The sequence below is a fragment of the Phoca vitulina genome, unplaced genomic scaffold, assembly GCF_004348235.1.
Source record: "Phoca vitulina isolate PV1807 unplaced genomic scaffold, GSC_HSeal_1.0 scaffold1, whole genome shotgun sequence".
Classification (NCBI taxonomy): Eukaryota; Metazoa; Chordata; class Mammalia; order Carnivora; family Phocidae; genus Phoca; species Phoca vitulina.
The window spans coordinates 60,509,245-60,531,712 of record NW_022589704.1 but is presented as its reverse complement, the minus strand read 5'-3'; the positions used below and the strand labels follow the sequence as shown (position 1 = coordinate 60,531,712).

At 39.6% G+C, this 22,468-nt stretch overlaps 1 protein-coding gene across 4 annotated transcripts in view; it reads right to left on the bottom strand.

The window, feature by feature from the left end:
- Positions 1-11,458: 11,458 nt before the first annotated feature.
- Positions 11,459-22,468, bottom strand: part of TLK1 (tousled like kinase 1) — a 154,127-nt gene continuing 143,117 nt past the window's right edge. For 3 of the 4 annotated variants that reach the window (XM_032408322.1, XM_032408325.1, XM_032408324.1), the window contains 3 exons: positions 20,168-20,279; positions 19,165-19,272; positions 11,510-13,232 (listed from right to left, as the gene is read on the bottom strand). In XM_032408322.1, the coding sequence (XP_032264213.1) occupies positions 13,056-13,232; positions 19,165-19,272; positions 20,168-20,279 (397 nt within the window). In that variant the 3' untranslated portion in view covers positions 11,510-13,055. Of the gene's footprint in view, positions 13,233-19,164; positions 19,273-20,167; positions 20,280-22,468 lie in introns of all 4 variants that reach the window. The other variant, XM_032408318.1, reaches the window with a different exon arrangement.

Sequence of the window (22,468 nt, the reverse complement as noted above, 5' to 3'; positions counted from 1 at the left end):
AGGCAGGGGGAGGAGCAGAGTGGGGAGGTAGAAAGAATCTCAGGCAGACTCGGTGCTGAGTGTGGAGACTGACATGGGGTTCTAGCTCAGGCCCCTGAGGTCATGACCTGAGCCAAAATCAAGAGTCAGATGCTTAACCAACTGAGCCACGCAAATGCCCCACTGCTGGGTCGGTTTCTATGCATTGGATAAAACAGCCACCTCTCCCAGTTTTGAAGGAGTGGCTTCGTGTAGTTGATGAGCCGCATTCCACTCTGCCCTCGCTTGTCCTTGTCTCTCAAACCCTTCTGATTTTCCAAGCAGCCTATTTTATTTTTAATGGCTCGGAGCAGGTGAGGGTATGCCAGGACCAGTCAGTGTCCCAAAAGGGGAGGAGCTCAGCACCCAGATTCAGGCTGATTGGAAGCCACAATCTGAGGCAGGAGCCATTAAATTATGCAAATATATACAGTCCTGTAGGACCACAGGCAGAGGTCCCACTGGTCACCAGTGTCAGGTGATCTAGGGGTGCCCACTGGCACCAGTCACCCAAATGTGGGCTCCTTTTTGGGAGGTCTCTGGAAAGGATTACAGTCAGCCCTTCGATGTGTGTTTAATGAGAAACCCGCTCCAGACTGCAGCTGGGATCCTAGACTAATCAGCCTCTTTCACAGAAAGATTGGGCTCCTGGATGTATCGCCTCTCGTTGTGCCCTGGCGGGAGTGCCCACTTAAGAACGCTTTCTCTGTGGGACCAACAAGTGCAAGCCCCACTGGCCACCAGGGCCGGGTGGTTTCGAGGGGTCCCCTAGCAGCTGCTGCAACAATTGGGGTGCCAGAGAAGGGTATAAGCTCCTTTTAGGGAGCTACCAGGAAGCTGGAGCAAGGCAGAGGGCAAGCACGGGGATTACTCGCACCGGCCTCCCCCTGTGTGCCAGACCTCAGGCCCACCCTCCGACTGAAGCTCTTGGAAGAGCAAACAGACCTTTTTCACAGGAGGCCTGGGGTGTGTTTCAGTTGGCTATCTGCGCGGTGCCCTGATGGTGCCAGCCTGCCGAGAACGGTCTCTCCAAATGTTAGAGTCCCGTGGGGCCTACGAACGCAGCCCTTCTGGCCCCCGAAGCCAGGGGATCAAGTGTTCTCCCCTGGGTAGCAGCCACAAAAACTGGGTCACAGACAAGTATGAACTCCTCCCCCGAGACAGTGGCACTCTAGAGTGTGGCAGAGGGCGAGCATCCTGGCACTCCCCCTCCCAGGTCTCTAGAAGGGACTGCAGCCCTTAGATGTCTGCTGAACTAGAAGCCTGTCCCGCAGCCTGCAGCGGGGGCCGTGAGCTAATGGCCTGTTCACAGCAAGACTGGGATCCCTGGACTCTTGCCTCTTGCTCTGTGCCCTCAGGGTGACAGCCATTTAAGAGCTCTCTCTCCATTGGTTACAGTTCTGCAGGACCCCGGCCACTGGAGGCAGGGGCTCTGGGGACGTTTCCTGGACAACCACAGGTGGGCACGGTATGGTACGTTCCTTATTCCTTTGGCCCAGAAAGCGTTGTTGATCTGGGTGTCCGTGCACACGTGTGGAGTTCCCGGCTCTTTCATGGCAAATTTTGCGATTTCTTTGAGTGCCCGAGGGGCATGCTTTTTGAAATCCACCCCATGGATGCGCTTGTCACTGCTGATGGCGTGTTCTCCGGTTACTACCTCGTTGATGGCAGACTGGCCCTTCTTTTTTTTTTTTTTTAAAGATTTTATTTATTTATTTGACAGACAGAGACACAGTGAGAGAGGGAATACAAGCAAGGGGAGTGGGAGAGGGAGAAGCAGGCTTCCCGCCGAGCAGGGAGCCCGATGTGGGGCTCGATCCCAGGACCTGGAATCATGACCTGAGCCGAAGGCAGACGCTTAACGACTGAGCCACCCAGGCGCCCCCAGACTGGCCCTTCTTCTCGCCACCCTCCTTTGCAGGAGCCACGCTGCCAGGTCCTGAAAGGAAGAACAATGTTTTATTGTTTTTTTTTTTGTTTTTAAACATTTATTTATTCATTAATTCCTTCATTCATTCAAATAAGTAGTAACACCCACTGTGGGGCTTGAACTCAGGACCCCAAGATCAAGAGTCCCGTGCTCTAACCACTGAGCCAGCCAGCGGCCCCAGAACAATGTTGTTTTAAACTGGAATTTGATACACAATAAAGAAATAGGGATTTCCAATGGCATTTAACAGCCTCCATTCAGAACTGGAGAGCACTACCTGTATTTTTACTCAAGTGGGTCATGGATCCCTAGTGGTAAAGCAAAACCTTTCAAATACCCCAATATAATACAATTGCTTTTCTGTTATGGTAATTAAGTATCTCACTAAATAACTTTATAAATCTGAAAAGGTATAGCAAAACCTGTGGAAGTCAAATATAATTTTTCTTAGCTATTCCACTGTAAATTAATTGAAGACTTTGCCTTGCTATTACTTTTGTCACTTGAAAGGTTAGTGAATAGTGTGCTGGGGATTTTAAAGTCTTGAACACAAAATTGTAAGAGAAGGATAAATTTTTTTCTCCAGTTTTATTTTTTTGTTTTATTTATTTGAGAGCTAGCGAGAGAGAGCAAGAGCGGGGAGGGGGGGAGGTGCAGAGAGGGAGAAGCAGACTCCCCGCTGAGCAGGGAGCCCGACATGGGGCTCGATCCCAGGACCCTGGGATCATGACCTGAGCCAAAAGCAGACGCTTAACTCACTGAGCCACCCAGGCGCCCCTCTCCAGCTTTACTGAGGTATAACTGACAAATAAAATTGTATATATTTCAAGTATATAGTGTGGTGATTTGATGTACATATATTTTGTGAAATGATTACTATCATGTTAACATTCATCACCTCCACAGTCAGCACAGAGTCTGCTTGAGATTCTCTCCCTCTCCCCTTCTCTCTGCCCCTCCCCCTGTTCACGCCCTCTCTAAAACAAATTTTCTAAAAAAATTTAAAAAATAAAAATTATTTCTTCTTTTTGTTCTTCAGCTTGGAGGCTTTCCATTACCCCGTTTTCCAGATCACTGATGGTTCTTCTGCATCCACTAATCTGTTGATTCCTTATAGTGTGTTCCTTTCAGTTATTACATTTTTTAATTCTGATTGGTTCTTTTTATATTTTCTATCTCTTTGTTGAAGTTCTGAGTTTTTCCATTCTTCTCTCCAGTCCACTGAGCATCTTTATGATTTCTTTTTTTTTTTTTTTTTAAGATTTTATTTATTTGACACAGAGAAAGGGAACACAAGCAGGGGGAGTGGGAGAGAGCGAAGCACACTCCCCGCCGAGCAGGGAGCCCGATGTGGGCCTCGAACCCAGGACCCTGGGATCATGACCTGAGCCAAAGGCAGACGCTTAACGACTGAGCCACCCAGGCGCCCCCTTTATAATCATTTCTTTAAATTTGCTATCAGACCTATTGCTTAATTTCATTTTGTTATTTTCTGAAATTTTGTCTTCTTTCACTTGGAGCTCATTCCTCTGTCTCCCGATTTTGCTTCACTTTGTGTTTGTCTCCTTGAATCATGTAGAACAGCTACTTCTCCTAAACTTGAAGGAATGGTCTTGCGTGTGGTTGTCCCCTGTGTAAGCTGTGTGCCTGGTGACATTTTAGGCTGGCCGGTTGGAGCTCTGGCTGGCAGGGGTCGGGGTCCTGGGGTGCTCTGCACTGGGGTTGCCCTGATGGGATGGCTGTGGGCCGGGGGAGTCCTGGGCTCTCTGCACAGAGGGCGCCTAGTAGGACAGCCATACCTGAGGTGCGCATGGGTCAGGAGGGTTCCAGGACACTGTGCACAGAGGGTGTCCTGGCAGGGCGGCTCGAGCCAAAGCAGCTGTGAGTCAGGAGTCCCCCCAGGGCTCTGAATAGGGGGTGCCTAGCAAGGCCTCTGAGGCCAACGTGGTGCAAGCTAGGAGTATTTCAGAGCGCCTCGCTCCTGCGTCACCTCGGCACAGTGGGTGGGAGCGTGGTGAGCACTGACCAGGGGTGGCCTGCCGTGTGCCGCACTGGGCCGCCTTGGTGTGATGGCTGGTACTGGGGTGGGCTCGGGGCCCAGGGCTCACTGAAGCATTAGGATGGCTGGGCACCAGGAACCTGCTCTTGTCCGTGTTATCAAGGTGACAGTGTAAACAGTGGTGCTCACCAGCACCTGAGACCCAGAGAGTGCTCCGGCAGATCCCCTGCCATTTGGCAGTGTCCTGGGGTTAGTTCCTATCTACCCTATTTCCTGTTTTAAGCCATGGGTTTTTTCCTGAGCCCCAAGGCCATCTGGCGCTGTGTGGGCTAGGGGCCCGGCTGTGGCGTGGACCCTGCTCCCCTCTGTGCTAGCGAGTGGAGGGGGATGTAAACCGTGGCACTTGCCAGTGTCTCTGGCCTGGAGAAAGTCCCGGTGGCTCTTGCACTATTTTGTGGAGTTTCGGGCTGGATCTTTCATATACTAGTTGCTCTTTTAAACCACTGCCTTTTTTTTTTTTTGGTGCCCTGAGGTGAATCTGCTTAGTCCCTCAGTACCGTCCCTCCCCGCTAGAGCTGGCAGCACTGGGTGCGGGGGTTCTCTTTGCTACCAAGTCTCCATCTCTCCTGCTCTTCTCCATGCTGTCTTCTGTTGTGCAGCTGTGGGCCAGTCAGCCCTCAGTTCTGATCCAGGAGAAACTACTTGTAAATACATACAGACTTGGTGTGTCCATGGAGGAGGTAAGTTCAGAGTCTTCCTACATATCCTTCTTGGACCATAACTCCAGGTCTTTAATCCATCTTGAGATTTTTTTAAAGATTATTTTTCAGAGAGAGAGAGAGAGAGAGAGAGCGAGAGCACAAGTGGGGTGGGGGCGGCAGGCGAGGGAGAAGCAGGCTTCATTCTTCATTCATTGGAGAGAGTATCTTTTCCCCGTTTCATATTCTTGCCTCTTCTGTTGTCGATGAATCAAACATATAAGTGTGGCTTTATTTCTGGGCTCTCTGTCCCTCTGATCTGTGTGCTATTTGGGGGCCAGTACCACACTGTTTTGATTTGAATTGCTTTGTAGTATAGTTTGGAATCTGGGAATGTGGTATCTTCAGCTTTTTTTCTTTTTTTTCCCCTCAAGATTGCTTTGGTTATTTGGGATCTTTTGTGGTTCTTTACAAATTTTAGGATTATTTGTTCTAGTCCTGTTAAAAAAGCTATTGGTATTTTGATAGGGATTGCATTGAATCTGTGGGTTGCTTTGTGTAGTGTGGACATTTTAACAATATTAAATCTTCCAATCCGTGGGCAAGGGCTATTTTTCCATTTGTGTTATCAGTGTGTGTTAGTTTTCAGAGTACGTTTCCCTTCCTTGGTTAAATTTATTCCTATGCATTTTATTATTTTTGATGCAATTGTAAGTGAAATTGTTTTCTTAATTTCTTTTTGCTAGTTATTAGGGTATAGAAACACAAGCAATTTCTGTGTATTAATTTTGTATCCTGCAACTTTACTGAATTCATTTATTAGTTCTAGTAGTTTTTGGTGGAGTATTTAGAGTTTTGTATATATACTATCATGTCATCTGCAAATAGGGACAGTTTAACTTCTTCCTTACCAATTTGGATGCCTTATTTTTCTTGTCTGATTGTTTTGACTAGGACTTCCAATACTATGTTGAATGAATGTGGTGAGAGTGGGCTTCCTTGTCTTCTTCCTGTGTCTTCCCACTTTTCACTATTGTGTATGATGTTAGCTATGGGTTTTTATATATATAGCCTTTATTATATTAAGATATGTTTCATCTGTACCCACTTTGCTGACAGGTTTTATCACGAATGGATGTTGAATTTTGTCAAATGCTTTTCCTGCATCTATTGAGATAATCAAATGATTTTTATCCTTCACTTTGTTAATGTGGTGTATCACACTGATTGATTGGCAGACATTGAATCATCCTTGCATCCATGGAATAAATCCCACTTGATCGTGGTGAATGATCCTTTTAATTTTTTGTTGAGTCAAATTTACTAGTATTTTGTTGAGAATTTTGCAATTGTGTTTATCAGGAATACTGGTCTATAATTTTCTTTTTTGTAGTTTGTCTTCTTTTGATATCATGGTAATGCTTGGCTCATAGAATCTGTTTTCTTCCTCTTCTAATTTTTGGAATAGTTTGAGGATAGATATTAACTCTTTCTCAAATGTTTGGTAGAATTCACCTCTGAAGCTGTCTGGTCCCGGACTTCTGTTTGTTGGGAGGTTTTTGACTGCTGATTCAATATCCTAGTAATTAGCCTGTTCTCATTTTGTCTTCCTGATTTCAGTCTTGGAAGATGGTATGTTTCTAGGAATTTATCCATGTCTTCTAGGTTGTAAAATTGTCGGCCTGTAATTGTTTATAGTAGTCTCTTATAATCCTTTCTGTGGAGTTGGTTATAACCGCTCTTTCATCTGATTTTGAATCCATTTTCTTGATAAATCTGCCTAAACATTTATGTCCTGTTTATTTTTTTAAGAACTCTTAGTTTCATCTTTCATATTGTCCTTTTCTTCTCCATTTCACTTATTTCCACATTGATTTTTATTTTTATTTATTTTTTTAACATTACACAGTTGTTATTTATTCAACTATAAAGACTGTGGCAATTTCTTGATGGGTAACACCTTATTTTAACACTAATTATATTGCTGTAAATGTGGTTGAGGATCAGAATAGGATTCAGGAACAAGGGAGAATAACAACAAAAATCTTCCAACACTGAAACAAAGAAATACTTTTCCCCCCTTTATTTAAATGCTACTCTCCCATAGGCTTTTCTAGACTGGTCTGCAGTCTTAAGGTGATAGGAAACAAAGCTTTGGGCATTCTGAAGAGACCACAGGTTAAGCTACGGTGCCAAGCAGGAGACTGAAACCCTGATTGATCTGAGTGTCAATCTCAGGCACATTCTGGGAGCAGAAGCAGATTCTCAAACTTTTTCTGGTTATTACTTCCTGCCTTCAACTATAGGCTTGTTTTGTTTTCTGTTCCTTTTGGGATAAGGTTAGATCATTTGAGAATCTTGTTTCTTGAGGTAGGTCTATCACTATAAACTTCCCTCCTAGAACAGCATTTATTGTGTCCCAAATATTTTGGAATTTGTATTTTGTCTCCACAATTTTTTAAAATTTACTCTTTGGTATCTTCATTGACCCACTGGTTGTTTAGTAGCATTTTTAGCCTCCATGAGGTTTTTTTTTTTTCTTCCAGTTTTTCTTTGATTTCCATTTTCATACCATTATGGTTGGAGAAGATGCTTGATATGATTTCAACTTCTTATATTTATTGAGACTTGTTTTGTGACCTAACATGGGATCTATCCTGGAGAATGTTTCATATGCACTTGAAAAGAATGTAGTCTGCTGTTTTCAAATTGAATGTTCTGTAAGTATCTGTAAAGTCCATCTGATCTAATTTATCATTTACTCTTTCCTTATTGATTTGTCTGCCTGTATGATCTATCCATTGATGTGAGGGGGGTGTCAGAGTCCCTTACTATTATCATATTACTATCAGTTTCTCCTTTTATGTCTTTTAATATTTGTCTTATATATATTTAGGTGCTCCAATGTTGGGTGCAGATACATATACTTGTTTATGTCATCTTGTTGGATTGACTCCTTTATCATCATGTAATGCCCTTGCCTGTTATTACAGTCTCTACTTTAAAGTCTACTTCATGTGATGTAAGTTTTGCTATCCTGGCCTTTTTTTTTTTTGCTTCCATTTGCATGAAATATCTTTCTCCACCCCTTTACTTTTGGTTTCTGCCTTTAGGATTTGAAGTACATCTCTTGTAGGCAGCATGTAAATGGGTCTTGTTTTTTTTCTTTTTTTAATCCATGCAGTCTAGTGTCTTTGGAGCATTTAGTCCATTTACATTTAAAGTAATTATTGGTAGTTATGTACTTATTACCATTTTTGCTAATTGCTTTCTGGTTTTTGTAGTTCTCTGTTCCTTTCTCTTCTCTTGTTATTTGCTGATTTTTTCTTATGCTTGGATTTTTTTTTTTTAAATCTATCAGATTTTGGTTTGTGGTACATGGGGTTCCTATATAGCACCCTATGTATATAGCAGTCTATTTAAAGTTGATGGATGTTCAAGATTGGACACATTTTAAAAGTGTCTTTTCTACTCCCCCCACCCCCATAATTTGACATTTTACATCCTTTGTCTCCTAACTGTTTTAGATATAGTTGATTTTACTACTTTTGTCTTTTAAGCTTTATCCTAGATTTATAAGTGGTCTACTACCTTTACTAGGAGTTTGCTTTTACTAGTGAAATTTTTTTTTGTAATTTTCTTCTTCTTGCATTTTCTTTCCATTTGGCATTTCTTTGAAGGCCAATTTAGTGGTGTTAAACTCTTTTGAGTCTTGTCTGGAAAACTCAAATTCACCTCAATTCTGAATGATAACCTTGCCAGGCTGTTATTGTTGATTGCCCCTCGTGTTTTTCATTTCAGTTATTGTATTCTTCAGCTCATTCTTTTAAAGTATTTTTTACCCCTTTGTTGAAGTTCTGAGTTCATCTACTCTTCCAAGTTCTGTGAGTGCCTTTATGACCATTACTTTATCAGGTAGATTGCTTATCTCCATTTTAACTTTTTGAGGTTTTTGTCTTGTTCTTACATTTGGACCGTACCTGTCGGTCTCCTTTTGTCTGGCCGTGTTTGTTTCTATATACTACATAGGTCTGCTCCATGTTCTGGTTTGGGAGGTATCCATATGTTGGTGTCCTGTCAGGTCTGGAAACACAATTCCCCCATGGGTACCAGAATGAGTGGCTCTAGAGGTCTCCCCTGTGGGAGGGGCTGCATGTACCCTTCAGGTGTGACTACACTGACTTCCGTGGGCATGCGGAGGGCTGAGGCTAACTCCCAGTGAGGGTGGTTGCAAGGCCCTGCAGTGATTTTTGTAGATGTGCTGATAGGCAGGGCTGCCTCCATCTCTGGGGCCAGAGGTACTTTAAAAGGGAGCCAGTCCTGACCAAGGCTTACTACCAGCTGTGGTGAGGTGATAGCTACTTTGGAGGGGCGCCTACTGAGAGGTGGGCTGGGTGGGTCAGATCTACAGGGGAATGCCACGATTGGGCAAGAAAAACTGTGCCCATCAGTGCTGCCCTTTCAGGAGAAAGTTCTACGGATCTGTGTCCGTCACTTGCCTTAAAATTAGTCAATAAATCTCCTTCATGTATAATAACCTAGGTGCTTTTCAGAGTCCAGACTACTAGCCATTAGACCACGGAACCCCTCTTAACTCAGGCGCTTTCAATAGGCTTCTTCTGTGCTGGGTCTTGGACTGTTACAGCGCACTGGCCCTTTAAGAGTAGGGGCTTGGTTTCCTCTCTCCCTCCCAGTTAAATCCAGCTGATTTGCAAAGCCAGATGTTACGGGGGATTATCTTCCTGGTGCAGATTCCAAGGACAGGGAGGGCATGCCCACTGGGCTTGAACCACTTGCTCCTCAGGGAGGACCTCTGCACCTGTGATATCCTTTTCTGCTTGTGGGTTACTGCTAAGTGCTTTTCAAGCTGCTCTTTTTTCACTGGGTTTCAGGGTGAGCCAAATTACATGCAAGCCCTCTAAGCAGTGATTTTGTTTCCTGTAGCACTTTGGCACCTCCTACAGGTCAGCCCTGTTGGTTTTCCGGGCCAAATGTTCTGGTGGCTCGTCTCTGGGGTCTGGGGTGCCCAATGTAGGACACCAAGCCTCTGCTCCTCCTGAAGCAGCACCACTCTGGGGCAATCTCTCCCTAATGTGTTGCCACACTGCGTTTTTGTGGGTTTTTTTTTGTTTTGAGACTGTCTCTGCCTCTCCTACCCGTCACAATGTGGTCCTTTGTATTTGTTGTTGTAGAGAGCAGTTCATCTAGTTTTCAGACCTTTTTCAGAGGGAAATGGTCCATATGTAGCAGTAGACTTGGAATGCTCACGGGAGGGGACGAATTCAGGAACTTTGTATAACACCATCTTCCCAGCTGAATCTTAAAAATTAGCTGCTAAAGCACTTTTTGAATTAGATTAAGCCTTCAGAACATTAAGTTCAGTTGTACTTAATGATCAGATAACGTGTCAAAATTTAAAGTGGGACTGGAGAAGGACCTGTCGGTACCAAGGTGTGAGGCTAAATTTCTCACATTTCAAACAGCAACGTAATTAAATTCTTAAGCTAAAAGGACTGCTGTCTACAATTAGCACTGAAACATAGCTAATAACATCTCATGTCAATCAACACTGTATTTAATAAGTTAATGAACAGCAAAACGAACAATATAGTCTTTAAATGTTTCGCTGAAACCCTCCATCATTTTGGCTTCATGTTATAAAGTATTTGTAGAATATGTGTTCACATTTTATGTACCATTTAAACTGAAAGAGTTTTGTTAGCAGGAGAGGATGACAGTAAGAAAATAAACCTGACTCTACTTTTGAAAAAACAAAAACCAAAAATCTACTCAACTCCCGACTTATAAATTACTAGGGTGGTTTCTACACTTCCTCTCAACATGCATACACTACAGCTAATTCACATCAAAGAAAGATGTTTAAATTATTTGCAAAAACTGTATATTTTACCTTGCATCAGTGCTGATTCCTAAAGGGAGACCCTTGGCTCATGTCTTAGGGAAAGAAGAGATGCTTTAATTAATTCTGAGGACAGAATTCAGGAGACCAAAACCAATGTAAGCTTCAGAAGATATTAGAGCCAAAGATAGCCAGTGACTGAAATTATTCAGCAATAGACCCCCATTTCCCATGTGAAGGGAGCAGTAAATAATTCAGTTTGGCTCCGTTAGTCATCTTGTACCTGTTGGGTTAGTGGGCTATGACCCAAAATCTATAGCATTTGCTGGGGAAAACATAGGTGTCTAAGTTGATTTACCTCCTATACATCTTTGGAAACCAGGGAAGCAGTTTCCTGCTGTGGCTTGTTTTCCTGCATTTCCACACTAGCAGTCATTTTCATTCATTTGAAAAGAGTATGGTAACGCAGTGACTTAGTCTACACCACTTATTCCACCTAGTGTTAGATGTACATGTCCACTGTGTATCTCACTGAAATTTTTAAAAACCAAGCATTTTCTTTTAATGCAGGATTTTAAATGACAATTACTATATGAACACAGTACTTAATGATTTGGAAAGATGAAAACTCAAACAACAAAACTGAAAAATTTGTAGGCAGCACCTAAAGCACTCAATTAATGCTAACATTTCATTACCATATCAATATTTTTGAAAAATAGGATTTCTATCTTAATCTACATAAGAGCAGGTATAGCCCTGAGGCCACTCCTCACAGCGCTGTGTGTTACTTACCCAGTGATAATGATTATTAGGTTTACTTTAACAGCTTGAAGCACTTGATACCTGTCTTGAAGTATACTTACAGAATTTATGGAGCTGATTCTTAAGGAGCCTAGTCAGTCAATATCCTAAATCTTCAAAGCTCCCTTGAAATGTAATTTTCATAGTCCTTAAATTTTAATTGTCATTGTTTATTACTGTTTTGGCTACATTCTCTACAATTTCAGCAGCATCTTAAAGAGACAATGTGTCTATATGTACAATGAAACAAAATGGCTTGCAACATGAGAAATAAGAGCCACAGTTTAACTGTACAATATTAAGGAGAATCTGTGGTTATCACCTCCTTTTTCGGCAACATGGACAACTTACATGTAAGTATCAGCATTATGAATGTGACAAATAATTCTTACAGGAGTAAAATATAACATCCTGAAAAATAATGGTTTCTACCATACAAGGCAGTTAGAAAATGTTCACATTTTAACAAATCTGTACAAACCACAAGAAACTTATTTATGGGGACCGTCTTACCTTTCTGGTAAGAACCTTCTAGAAACGTAGGATAAACATGAACAATTTATAAATCTAGTTATCTATGTGCTCCCCAGCCCTAGAACCCAAGAATCTGATTTAGTGAACCCTATATGTCCAAGATGGATCATTTTTACATGCCTTGATTGTTAATGAATGCCAGCCTTTAATATCTCTCTATGACATATGTACAGTCAACTTGCACCTTTAAGGAGGTCATTAGATTTTTTTAGCAAAGAAGCAACATCATTTAGCAGCAATTAAAGCGCCTTCAAGAAGACTTAAAAAAAATACAATATCCAATTAGAAAAGCCATATTTTTAAACATTTGTACAAGAATAAGCTGCTGAAACTGGTAACTGTAATACAACATCTGTACAACAATTTACAATAGAGCTAGAAGGGAATTTATCATTATCCTGCATAGAACTGGTCTGATCTGCATTTGGTTACATACTGTCACTTGTTTATGAACAAGGCCTGGTAACAAAGGGAAAATATCTTAATTCAAACATGTTGAAAACACCAGAGATATTTAGTGAATTCAACTGATTTTTAAAACAAGCAGCTCATTTGTCAAAGGTGTAAAGTATCTAGAAATAATAGCTCTCCTGTTAGTATGACTAGTGGAAAAAAAAAAAAAAAACAACAAAAATGGACACGCGGTTTTGAGGTACAACTTGGTAAAAGCCAGAATAGGCAAGTGACAAAATCTAACTCTGTCCAAAGTCCAAAGATTCTAACTCTCACATTCTATAAAACACAAATGTCATTCAGTTCTTACTTTGGTTTCAGCAGATTAACTGCTGAATGCTGAAGAATGTATCCAGGCACTATAGTTCTTGTGTTAGAAATATTTTTTCCATGTGTTTTTAAATAATGAAAAACTACCCTTCATATTAGAACTCTCTAGTTAAACAACCAAATGTATTTAAGTATTATAAACGTTATTTACAGTGTTCCCCCAAACAATTTTTCTTAACATGGTATTCCTGTTTCTGTGCAACAGGCAGTCATCCTTCACTGTTCAAGGTCATAGTCAAAAGTGTACATTTTATTCATTGTCCATGATCCACTCTCATACAAATGACGCTATGAAGAACTTCAGTTCACAAATAGTTTTCAACCATGTCCTGTGTGAAAAAGGAAACAACAGAAAACAATCAAATGCTCTCAAACTCAAGTGTGTATCTGGAAGCAATTCAAAGATATCATGCCAATTTTGGAGGAAAATCAGTAAGTAATTATGCTTGAAGAAGGGGGTGTAGGGGATGCTGTAAGCCCAGCCATGTGTAAGTTTCCTGAAGAATTTGATCTTCTCATATGCGGGAGAAGGTATGGGTCATTTGCCAGTTGGTGCACATCAAACCGATCTTCTTTTCGGTAGGCCAGACAGCGTCTTATAAAGGCCTTAAAAAGGAAAAGTTCAGAAATTAAAATTTTTGCCCCTTCTAAACATCAGTCAGCTGACTCCCGTAGAAGGATGAATACATTTAAGATAATAAGTATATTTCATTTCATTAGCATTCAAATCTTTTAAAATTCCGTAGCAATAAAGTTCTTACTCCAAATTCAAATCAACTCACAACCCTTAGTTGTTCCCTTTATAGTCTAAATGATTACTGCTACCATTTAAGGTGCATTAAGGAAAGGTGCATCTCATTTTTTTAAAAATTTTATTCCAAGAATAAAAATTAGCATTTTACTTCTTTTTGAGTGTACAATTCAGTGACATTTTAAGTACATTCACCTTGTTGTGAAACATCAAGATTATCCATCTCCAGATCATTTTCATCATCCAAAGCTTATCCAATATCCAAAACAAAAGCTGAAATTCTGTACCCATTAAACTAACTCCTCACTCGTCCTTCAACCAGCACTTGGTAACCACTATTCTGTAAGTGGAATCATACAATATTTGTCCTTTTGTGTATAGCTTATTTCACTTAGCATAATGTTTAAGAGCCATCCATGTAGTCGTATGCATCAGAATTTCGTTTCTCTTTAAGGCTGAATAATACTCCATTTCATGTATATACCACATTTTGTGTATCCATTTATCTGTTGATGGACGTTTGCATTGTTTCTACCTTTTGGCTACTATGAATAATGCTGCTGTGAGCAATGGCATATAAATACCTGTTTGATCCCTGGACTTGCTGGATGACATGGTAATTATTTTTAAAAAACTGAAGTATAACTGACATATAACATTGTGGGTTTTAGGTGTACAACTTAGATATTTGTACTGATATCTTATTATTTGTAAGTTAATATCACCACTGTTACAAAAAAATTTTTCTTTTGATAAATTTTAAGATCTATTCATAGCAACTTTCAAATATATAGTATTACCAATTATAGTCACCATACTGTACATTACATCCCTATGATTTATTTTATAACTGGAAGCTTGTACCTTTTACCCTCTTTGTCCATTTCGCTCATCTCCCACCCCCTGCCGCCCACTAGTCTGTTCTCTGTATTCATGAACTTGGGGGTTTTTTTGTTTTTTAATAAGATTCTACATGTAGGTGAGATCATATGGTATCTTTCTCTGACTTATCTCACTTAGTGTAATGTGCTCAAGGTCTATCCATGTTGTTGCAACTAGCAAGATATCCTTCTTTCTCATGGCTGAATAATATTCCATTGTATATATACACATTTTCTTGAGCCATTCATCCACTGATGGACACTTAGTTGTTGCCATGTCTTGGTTATTGTCTCCCATCCAAGTACTAACCAGGCCCGACCCTGCTTAGCTTCCGAGATCAGATGAGATTGGGCGCGTTCAGGGTGGTATGGCCGTAGACTTGGCTATTGTAAATAATGCTGCAATGAACATGGTGGTACAGGTATGTTTTCCAATTAGTGTTTTCCTTTTCTTGGGTAAATACACAGAAGCAGAATTACTGATCATAAGGTAGTTAAATTTTTAATTTTTTGAGGAACCTCCATATTATTTTCCACAGTGGCCATACCAATTCACATTCCTACCAACAGTGCACAAGGGTTCCCTGTTCTCCACATCCTTGCCAACACTTATTTCTTATCTTTATTATTTTAAATAGTCATTCTAACAGGTATGAGGTGGTATCTCACTGTGGTTTTTATTTTTTTAAAGTAGGCTCCACACCTAACATGGGGCTTAAACGCAGCCCTGAGATTTAGAGTTGTGTGCTCTACCAACTGAGCCAGCCAGGTGCCCCCTCACTATGATTTTGATTTGCATTTCCCTAATTAGTGACGATGAGCACCTTTTCATGTACCTGTTGGCCATATTTGTCTTTGGAGAAGTGTCTATTCAGATACTCTGCTCATTTTTAAATCAGATTTTCTTTTCTTTCTTTAAGTAGACTCCATGCCCAGCATGGAGCCCAATGTGAGGCTTGAACCAATGACCCTGAGGATGAGGTCCTGAGCTGAGATGAAGAGTCAGAAACTTAACCAACTGAGCCATCCAGGTGCCCCTTGATTGTTTTTCTGCGATGGAGTTGTACAAGCTCTTTATATATTTTAAATATTAACCCCTTATCAGCTATGATTTGCAAATATTTTCTCCCATTTGGTAGGTTGCCCTTTCATTTTTTTGATGGTTTCTTTTGCTGGGCAGGTGGTTTTTCATTTGATGTAGTCCCACTTGTCTATTTTTGCTTTTGGTGTCAGATCCACAAATCCTCACGAAGACTGATGTCAAGGAGCTTAATGGCTACATTTTCTTCCACTTTATTGGCTTCAGGTCTTACATTCAAGACTTTCATCCATTTTAGTTTATTTTCGTGTATGGTTTAAGACAGTGGTCCAGTTTTCCCAACATCATTTATTGAAGAGACTGTCCTTTTTCCACTCTATAATCTTGGCTCTTTTGTCGTAATCAACCATCTATGCATGGGTTTGTTTCTGGGCTCTCTATTCTGTTCTACTGATTTGTCTGTTTTTATGCCAATATCATACTCTTTTGATTGCTACAGCTTTGAAATATAGTTCAAAATCAAGGAGTTTGATGCTTCCAGCTTTGTTGTTCTTTCTCAAGACTGCTTTTGCTATTCAGAGTCTGTCTTTTGTGGTTTCATACAAATTTTAGGATTGGGTGATCCATTTTTGTGAAAAATGCCACTGGAATTTTGATAGGGAGTGCATTCAATTTTTGGGTAGTATAGACTTTTTAATATTCTTCTAATTCATGAGCAAGGAATATCTTTCCATTTATTTGCATTATCTTCAATACCTTTCACAATGTTTTAGTTTTCAGAGTACACATCTTTCACCTCCTTGGTTAATTTATTCCTAGATATTTTTTTTTTTTTGATGCAACTGTAAATAGGACTGTTTTAATTTCTGATAGTTTATTCGTGTATAGAAATGCAACAGATTTTTGTATCCTGCAACTTTACTCAATTTGTTGACTAGTTCTATCAGTTTTGGGCGCAGTCTTTAGGGTTTTCTATATATAATGTCATTTGCAAATAGTGACCTTTTTACTTCTTCCTTTCCAACTTGGATGCCTTTTATTTCTGTTTCTTGCCTAACTGCTCTGGCAAGAACTTCCAAATACTATGTTGACTACAGAAAGCTGCAGTTCTCCTTACATAATTCCAGACTTCTAGAATCTTTCTTCTGCTAAAACAACCCTCCCACACTCCTTCCATTTTACTGTCTGTGTACTTTGGCTAGAGGGTATGATGCCATTTTTTTTTGCCGTATTTTTTTTTTTCCTTTTTAGCATAATGAATTTCTTAAGATGAAGGGAACACTGAAGTGATACTTCTACTGAGGTTTGTTTCCTAGGTTGATAGTGTGTGTAACTACTGGAAAAACTAAATAATGGAATATAATCAGTATCTTTTTTCCTTCTCAAACTGGTTCTTATATATTGTCCTTCAGACTCTATATTTAAAAAAAAAAACTAACATAAGATGGTACACAAATCGTAAGTGTACTTAACAGCACACAAAGCAACTCTGTAGCTGGCAACCAGAATAAGAACCTCCTAAATCTCTTCATGCCCTGCCCCTGTCCAGGCTTTGGCTCTGCCCCCAACCTAGCCGGATCCTCACTACCCTGACATCTACTGTGGTTGAGTTTTGGTTGCTCTGAACTTTACTTAAGTGGAATTACAGCTTATGTTCTCTTTTGCCTGGCTTCTTCCACTCTCTCTCTCTATATATAAATAATATATATAATATTGAATTGTTGTAAGGGCTAACTGATCATTTCCTTTATTTACAGTAGAAATAACTTTAGCTTGTCTTGAAATTCCTAACTTCCACATATATTCATCAATTAAAAGCATTGCAGGAAAACTACAACTAAGATCCATAACTTTAAAATCAAAGCTTAGTCACATTAGAAAGTATTTTACACCTTCTTCGTTTGAAATTCATTATAAGTAATTTTTTCTCTAAAAACAAACCTAGCTCTTCTTATCCTTATACCTTGGTTAGCTTACTAATATTTATCAAAAATCTTTCTGAATCCTTAGGTCTTAATCATTTTCAGAGTGGTCTTTGAAATTTAAGATGGAGGGGAAAAAAAATCAAGAGTGACTGATTTTGTTAAAGGCAGAGTCTGAGAAGATGAAAACCTGCTGACAGCGAGATGAGGAAGCCTACAAGGAGTAAATGTACTTAAGATGCCCACACCACCAGGTCAGTGGAGGTACTTGTGTATTCTGTAAGGACGAGGTCTGGGGGAAAAAAAAACAACACACACAACACATACAAAACCCCACAAAAAAACAATGTGCCCCTCTGCCTCCCAGATCTGTGATTGTGGTGCCTATGAAGAGTTTAAGGCTAGAGCCAGAGAGGCCTAAATGGGACTTCTTTTTGGCACTATATACTCATTCCTGGTCATTTCTGTCAGTTAATTTACTTAGTTTCTGTTACCACCGATGCTGCAGATAGAAAAGGAAGACAAAATTTAGATGGTAGCATTGTCAAGTTCCTTTTAAGGAGCCATATTTACCTTACGAAAAATATGTGATGTTCTTATATCTTCTAAAAGTCATCCAAATAACTTGCTAAAGCCAATTAAGATATAACAGACAAAATGAAATACCAGACCATTTGCGATTCACAAAAACCAGTACATTTTCAATTCTGAAGGTCACTATGACCTCAATCAGTGGCAATATCTTGCAGTGCTTATCTACATTCTAAAAATACAGAAACTATATAATGCCTGCTTATGAATTATCTTTATGGCCTAGGCTATTCATACCAGAAAAAAATGGGAACTTCATGTGTTTTTCTTAGGAATTTCATAGGGTTTAAAAAGGAGAAGATTCCAACAGGGATCACAGAGAAATGAGCTTTGTGATGAGTGTAACAAAGCAGGAGTGAAAATACAAATGTAAAAGGCCAAGAGGATGAAAGTGGAAAGATAATAAGTACCATAAACATTTTGCTATTAATTACAAATGCTATTCCATGTTACTAGACAGATGGGTTAGAACTACAGGAAGACATTCGTCATTGATTCATAGACTGCTACATGGAAGCAGAGGGGATGAAGAGGTCAGGCTTTCTCAAGAGCTACTGTAGGGCAGCATAAGGTCAACAGTGAATTCTGGAGTCTACCAGAGTGAAAACTGGGCCACAGCTCTGCTGTTTACTAGCTCATATGATTCTGCTATGGCTTAACTGGCTTCCTTATAAAATGGGAATAATGAAGATACTGATCTATACCTCATAAGGCTGTTAAAAGATAAAGTATCAACACAATGCTTGGCACATAATCACTAAATAGTAGTTATTATTACTACTTTCTTACTTCTTGTATACTTAAATATCTCAGTATTAACATAAGCTGATATATAAAACATAAAGGTCTTGTGATTTTTCCCTAATTTTCAAAGCAAACTGATGTGTATTTGGGTCTTTAAAAGATGAAAACCAAAGACCTAATGGGCAGATTTTACTGTGGCAGCAATCCCTTTTACTTTACTTACTAATAAGTACAGCTGACCCTTGAACAATGTGGGGGGTTAGAGGCGCAGTTGAAAATCCAAATACAATTTTTGGCTGCCCAAAAACTTAACTACAAATGGCCTAGTGTTGACTGGAAGACTCACCGATAACATACATTTGAGTAATACATATTTTGTATGTTATATGTATTATATGCTGTATTCTTTTAATAAAGTAAACTAGAGAAAGGAAAATGTTAAGAAAATCTTGGAAATACATTTACAGTATTGTACTGTTAAAAAAAAAAAATTCACAATAATGCCTGTGCAGTTCAAACCCATGTGGTTCAAAAGTCAACTGTACTTACTTTAAGCACAATTTACGAAATGAAATTTACTTCACAAAACCTATTTACATAAATGTAATACCTTTGCTTCACTGCTTACAACTGGTTTTACAGGGAACTGGACTTCTGTGGCTTTTAATATTGTATTTTCTTGAAGAATGTCTTGTTGTGATTGATTGTGACCAAATGGCTTAAAAAAAAAAAAAAAAGTTTAGAAAACAGAGTAATTATCAGTGAATCCAAAATATAAATGATTTGTGTTCTAAAAAATCTTCTTAGTTATTTGTAACTTGGGATGCATTCTCATGGAAACAAGGTTATAACTGATAGAAGGCTGAGTAAACCCATCTAACCAATCCTCAACATAGCTTAAACATGGTGAATCGCACAGAAAATAATGCTGTTGCAACATATTTAAGATAAAATAAAAATACAAAAAAAACCCAAAAATTTATTATGACTGTTTAAAAAATGGAAATATGATTTAAAAAGTAAGAAGCAGTGGAAACATCTGTGAAAATTCCAAAGAATAAAATACTTTGAACACGGTACACTCCTTCACTGACAGCTCTGGGTTTGTTCCTAACTTGAAGCTACTTCCCAGAGAAGTCCCTTAACCCCTCTCTCCACACTGATGACGGGGTTGGAAGGTATCTATGGTAGCTTGTAGCTCTGACTTCAAAATAGAGGTGTGGGAAGAGGTTTGGGAAGAATTAAGACTAAATCTGATGGAATTTCCCTGAGGAAGCACAAGGGGATGCTATGCCCAGGCCTAACTGAGTATGCTGGGGGGGGGGGGGGGGGGGGGGGGGGGGAAGTGTTTTTGGTGGAGTATCCCTAAGAGCAGAAAATGTTAGCACAATTTTTAGTTTCTTTTTTTTTTAAGGGGGGGGGGGCGGCAAAAAGCAGATCAAGAAAGCTGCTGTGACATTAAAATAATCTGATCCATGAAAATTTTAACAAGGAACAAAGGCCTGGCTTTCCTTAGAAGGATCTACACTGACTTCAAGTTAATTAAACTTTACATTTAAGAGGGAAAATTCAACTTCTCTCCATAGAACAGAATCTTGCACACTTTAACTTACCTTTCTACCATAAAGACACTGAAAGAAAATGACGCCGACTGACCACACATCAACCTTGTTGGAAATCTTTGGTGGTTCTTTTCCAACTACAAAACACTCGGGAGGTAAATACCTACAGTTTTTTGGGGAGAAAAGAGGAAAGGATACTATTAACAATCTGTAATTTAAGCCTTCTAAACATACTTTTAGAACACTCAGAATACTCATACACAAAACCTTAGGACTTTCATGAATGAAAATCAAACTTCTGCAGCATTTACATCCTTGTATCATTTGACTCTAGAGCCAAAACATACAACTTCATGATAAAGTATGCAACACATACGTATTATGTATGTGTATTACATATACCAACATTTTTCATTTCTGTAGGTAATATATTATCAGTAGAAATTATAATGTTCTAATTTAAGTAAGCAATTATAAATGATCTCCCATGCCCCTTCACCTGTGTTCAAAGTGTAAGCAATTCTCTTCCTAAAACACATATCTGACCAGCTGGTTCTTCTGTTTAGAAAACTGCAACATCATGCACTGCCAAGGTAAGCCCTCACAGCTCTTGTTTATAACACAGACCCATTCTAATCTAGAAGCAACTGGCTCAGCAAAGACCATTCACTTGGTTCCCCACACACTACCTCCCTGCCCCCGCATGCTTCTTAATATGATCATCTCTAATGCCTTCCTTAACCACTCCAATTCATTTGGTGAGTACCTTTTTTTTTTTCATTAAGACCGACTGGACCTCTGTTCCCTCTAGGCTGAGTTTTGCTTCTTCCCCATGTAACCAGCAGATATTATGGTACCTCTCTTACGGCATTAAACTAAAATCACTCTGAACTGTGAGCAGCTCAAGGAGCTCTTATCATTCACTGTGCAGTTTTTGAACCCTAGCAGCATCTGAAATATATTAAGTATTCAAAAATACCATTTTCTACTTTTTTTTTTTTTTAAAGATTTTATTTATTTGAGAGAGTGAGAGAGAGAGCGCAAGAGGGGGTAGGGTTAGAGGGAGAAGCAGACTCCCCGCCGAGCAGGGAGCCCGATGTGGGACTCGATCCCGGGACTCCGGGATCATGACCTGAGCCGAAGGCAGTCGCTTAACCAACTGAGCCACCCAGGCGCCCACCATTTTCTACTTTTAAGTGCTATTTGTAACTTCATAATTTTATATAAAGGATAGGTAAAAATAAATTTGTCACACCTTAGGTTTTAAATAAAAAGATCCAGCAGGGATGCAAGCATCTCCCACCTCTAAAATTTAGATAACTATAAAATCCTGAAAAGGAATAATACAGCTAAATGGGAATCTAATTCTTTTCCTTTAGTTTTATACTATGCTTAAATCATTTAAATTTCAGCAAGATATGCACAGATTTCTTAAAAAAAAAAACAAACTTCTTGAAATAGAACCACCAAAGATGACCAATAACTCATTTGTAATGTAAATCCTTTCCTACCCCCCAAATCAAGTAAAAAGCCAGATTTGTTTTATGAATAAAAGTATATATTTTGTGTAGATTTATGAAACAAGAATGGCTCTTAAACACTATGCTACACTGTCTCTTGAGACAAAAAGCTGTAAGCAAGGAGAGGAATTTTAAGAAAGACACCAAAGCTATTTGGGAAGAAATGACCACCAGGATTTAGTGAATGACTGCATTTGAGACCTGAGAGGGAATGAGGGACAAAACTGATTTTCTTCTAAGTGATACTGACAAATAGTTTACATGTATTCCTGCAAGACTGTACAGGACATCCCACTTTACCAAATATAAAGCTAAAAAAGCTACTATGACTGTAGGAAACTAACCATTTTTCAAAACATGTTTCTATGGGAAATACATTCCAGGTTACTACATGGAAATGCTCCAGCCCACCTGTCAGAGGTAAATCTCCTTGCTCAGCCCTCCACAAGCAAAACCAGAGTGTGAGGGAAACAATATAGCGGGAGTCTCTGCAGAGGAAGGATGATCTATTATTTTAAGCTATCTTCCACGGAATCCAGAGCTCTATGAAGGAGACTTGTTGCTAAATGTCTGAAGACTACTGATTGAGGATACCAACTTTTAGGGGGTTACTAGTTTGAATGACAATTTTCTTTAATATGGGCTGAAAAATCCATGATCTATTATCTTACTCATATTCCTAGAAAATGCTACAAGCAGAATTTGAAAGTAAAATGGCTTTAAAAGAACACATGAACATGACTAATCCCTGTTCATGAAAAGTTCATACAGACCAAGGGCATCTTGTGGAACTGGTTATTATGTGCCTAAGCTGTGCAAAGACTGTTCCAGA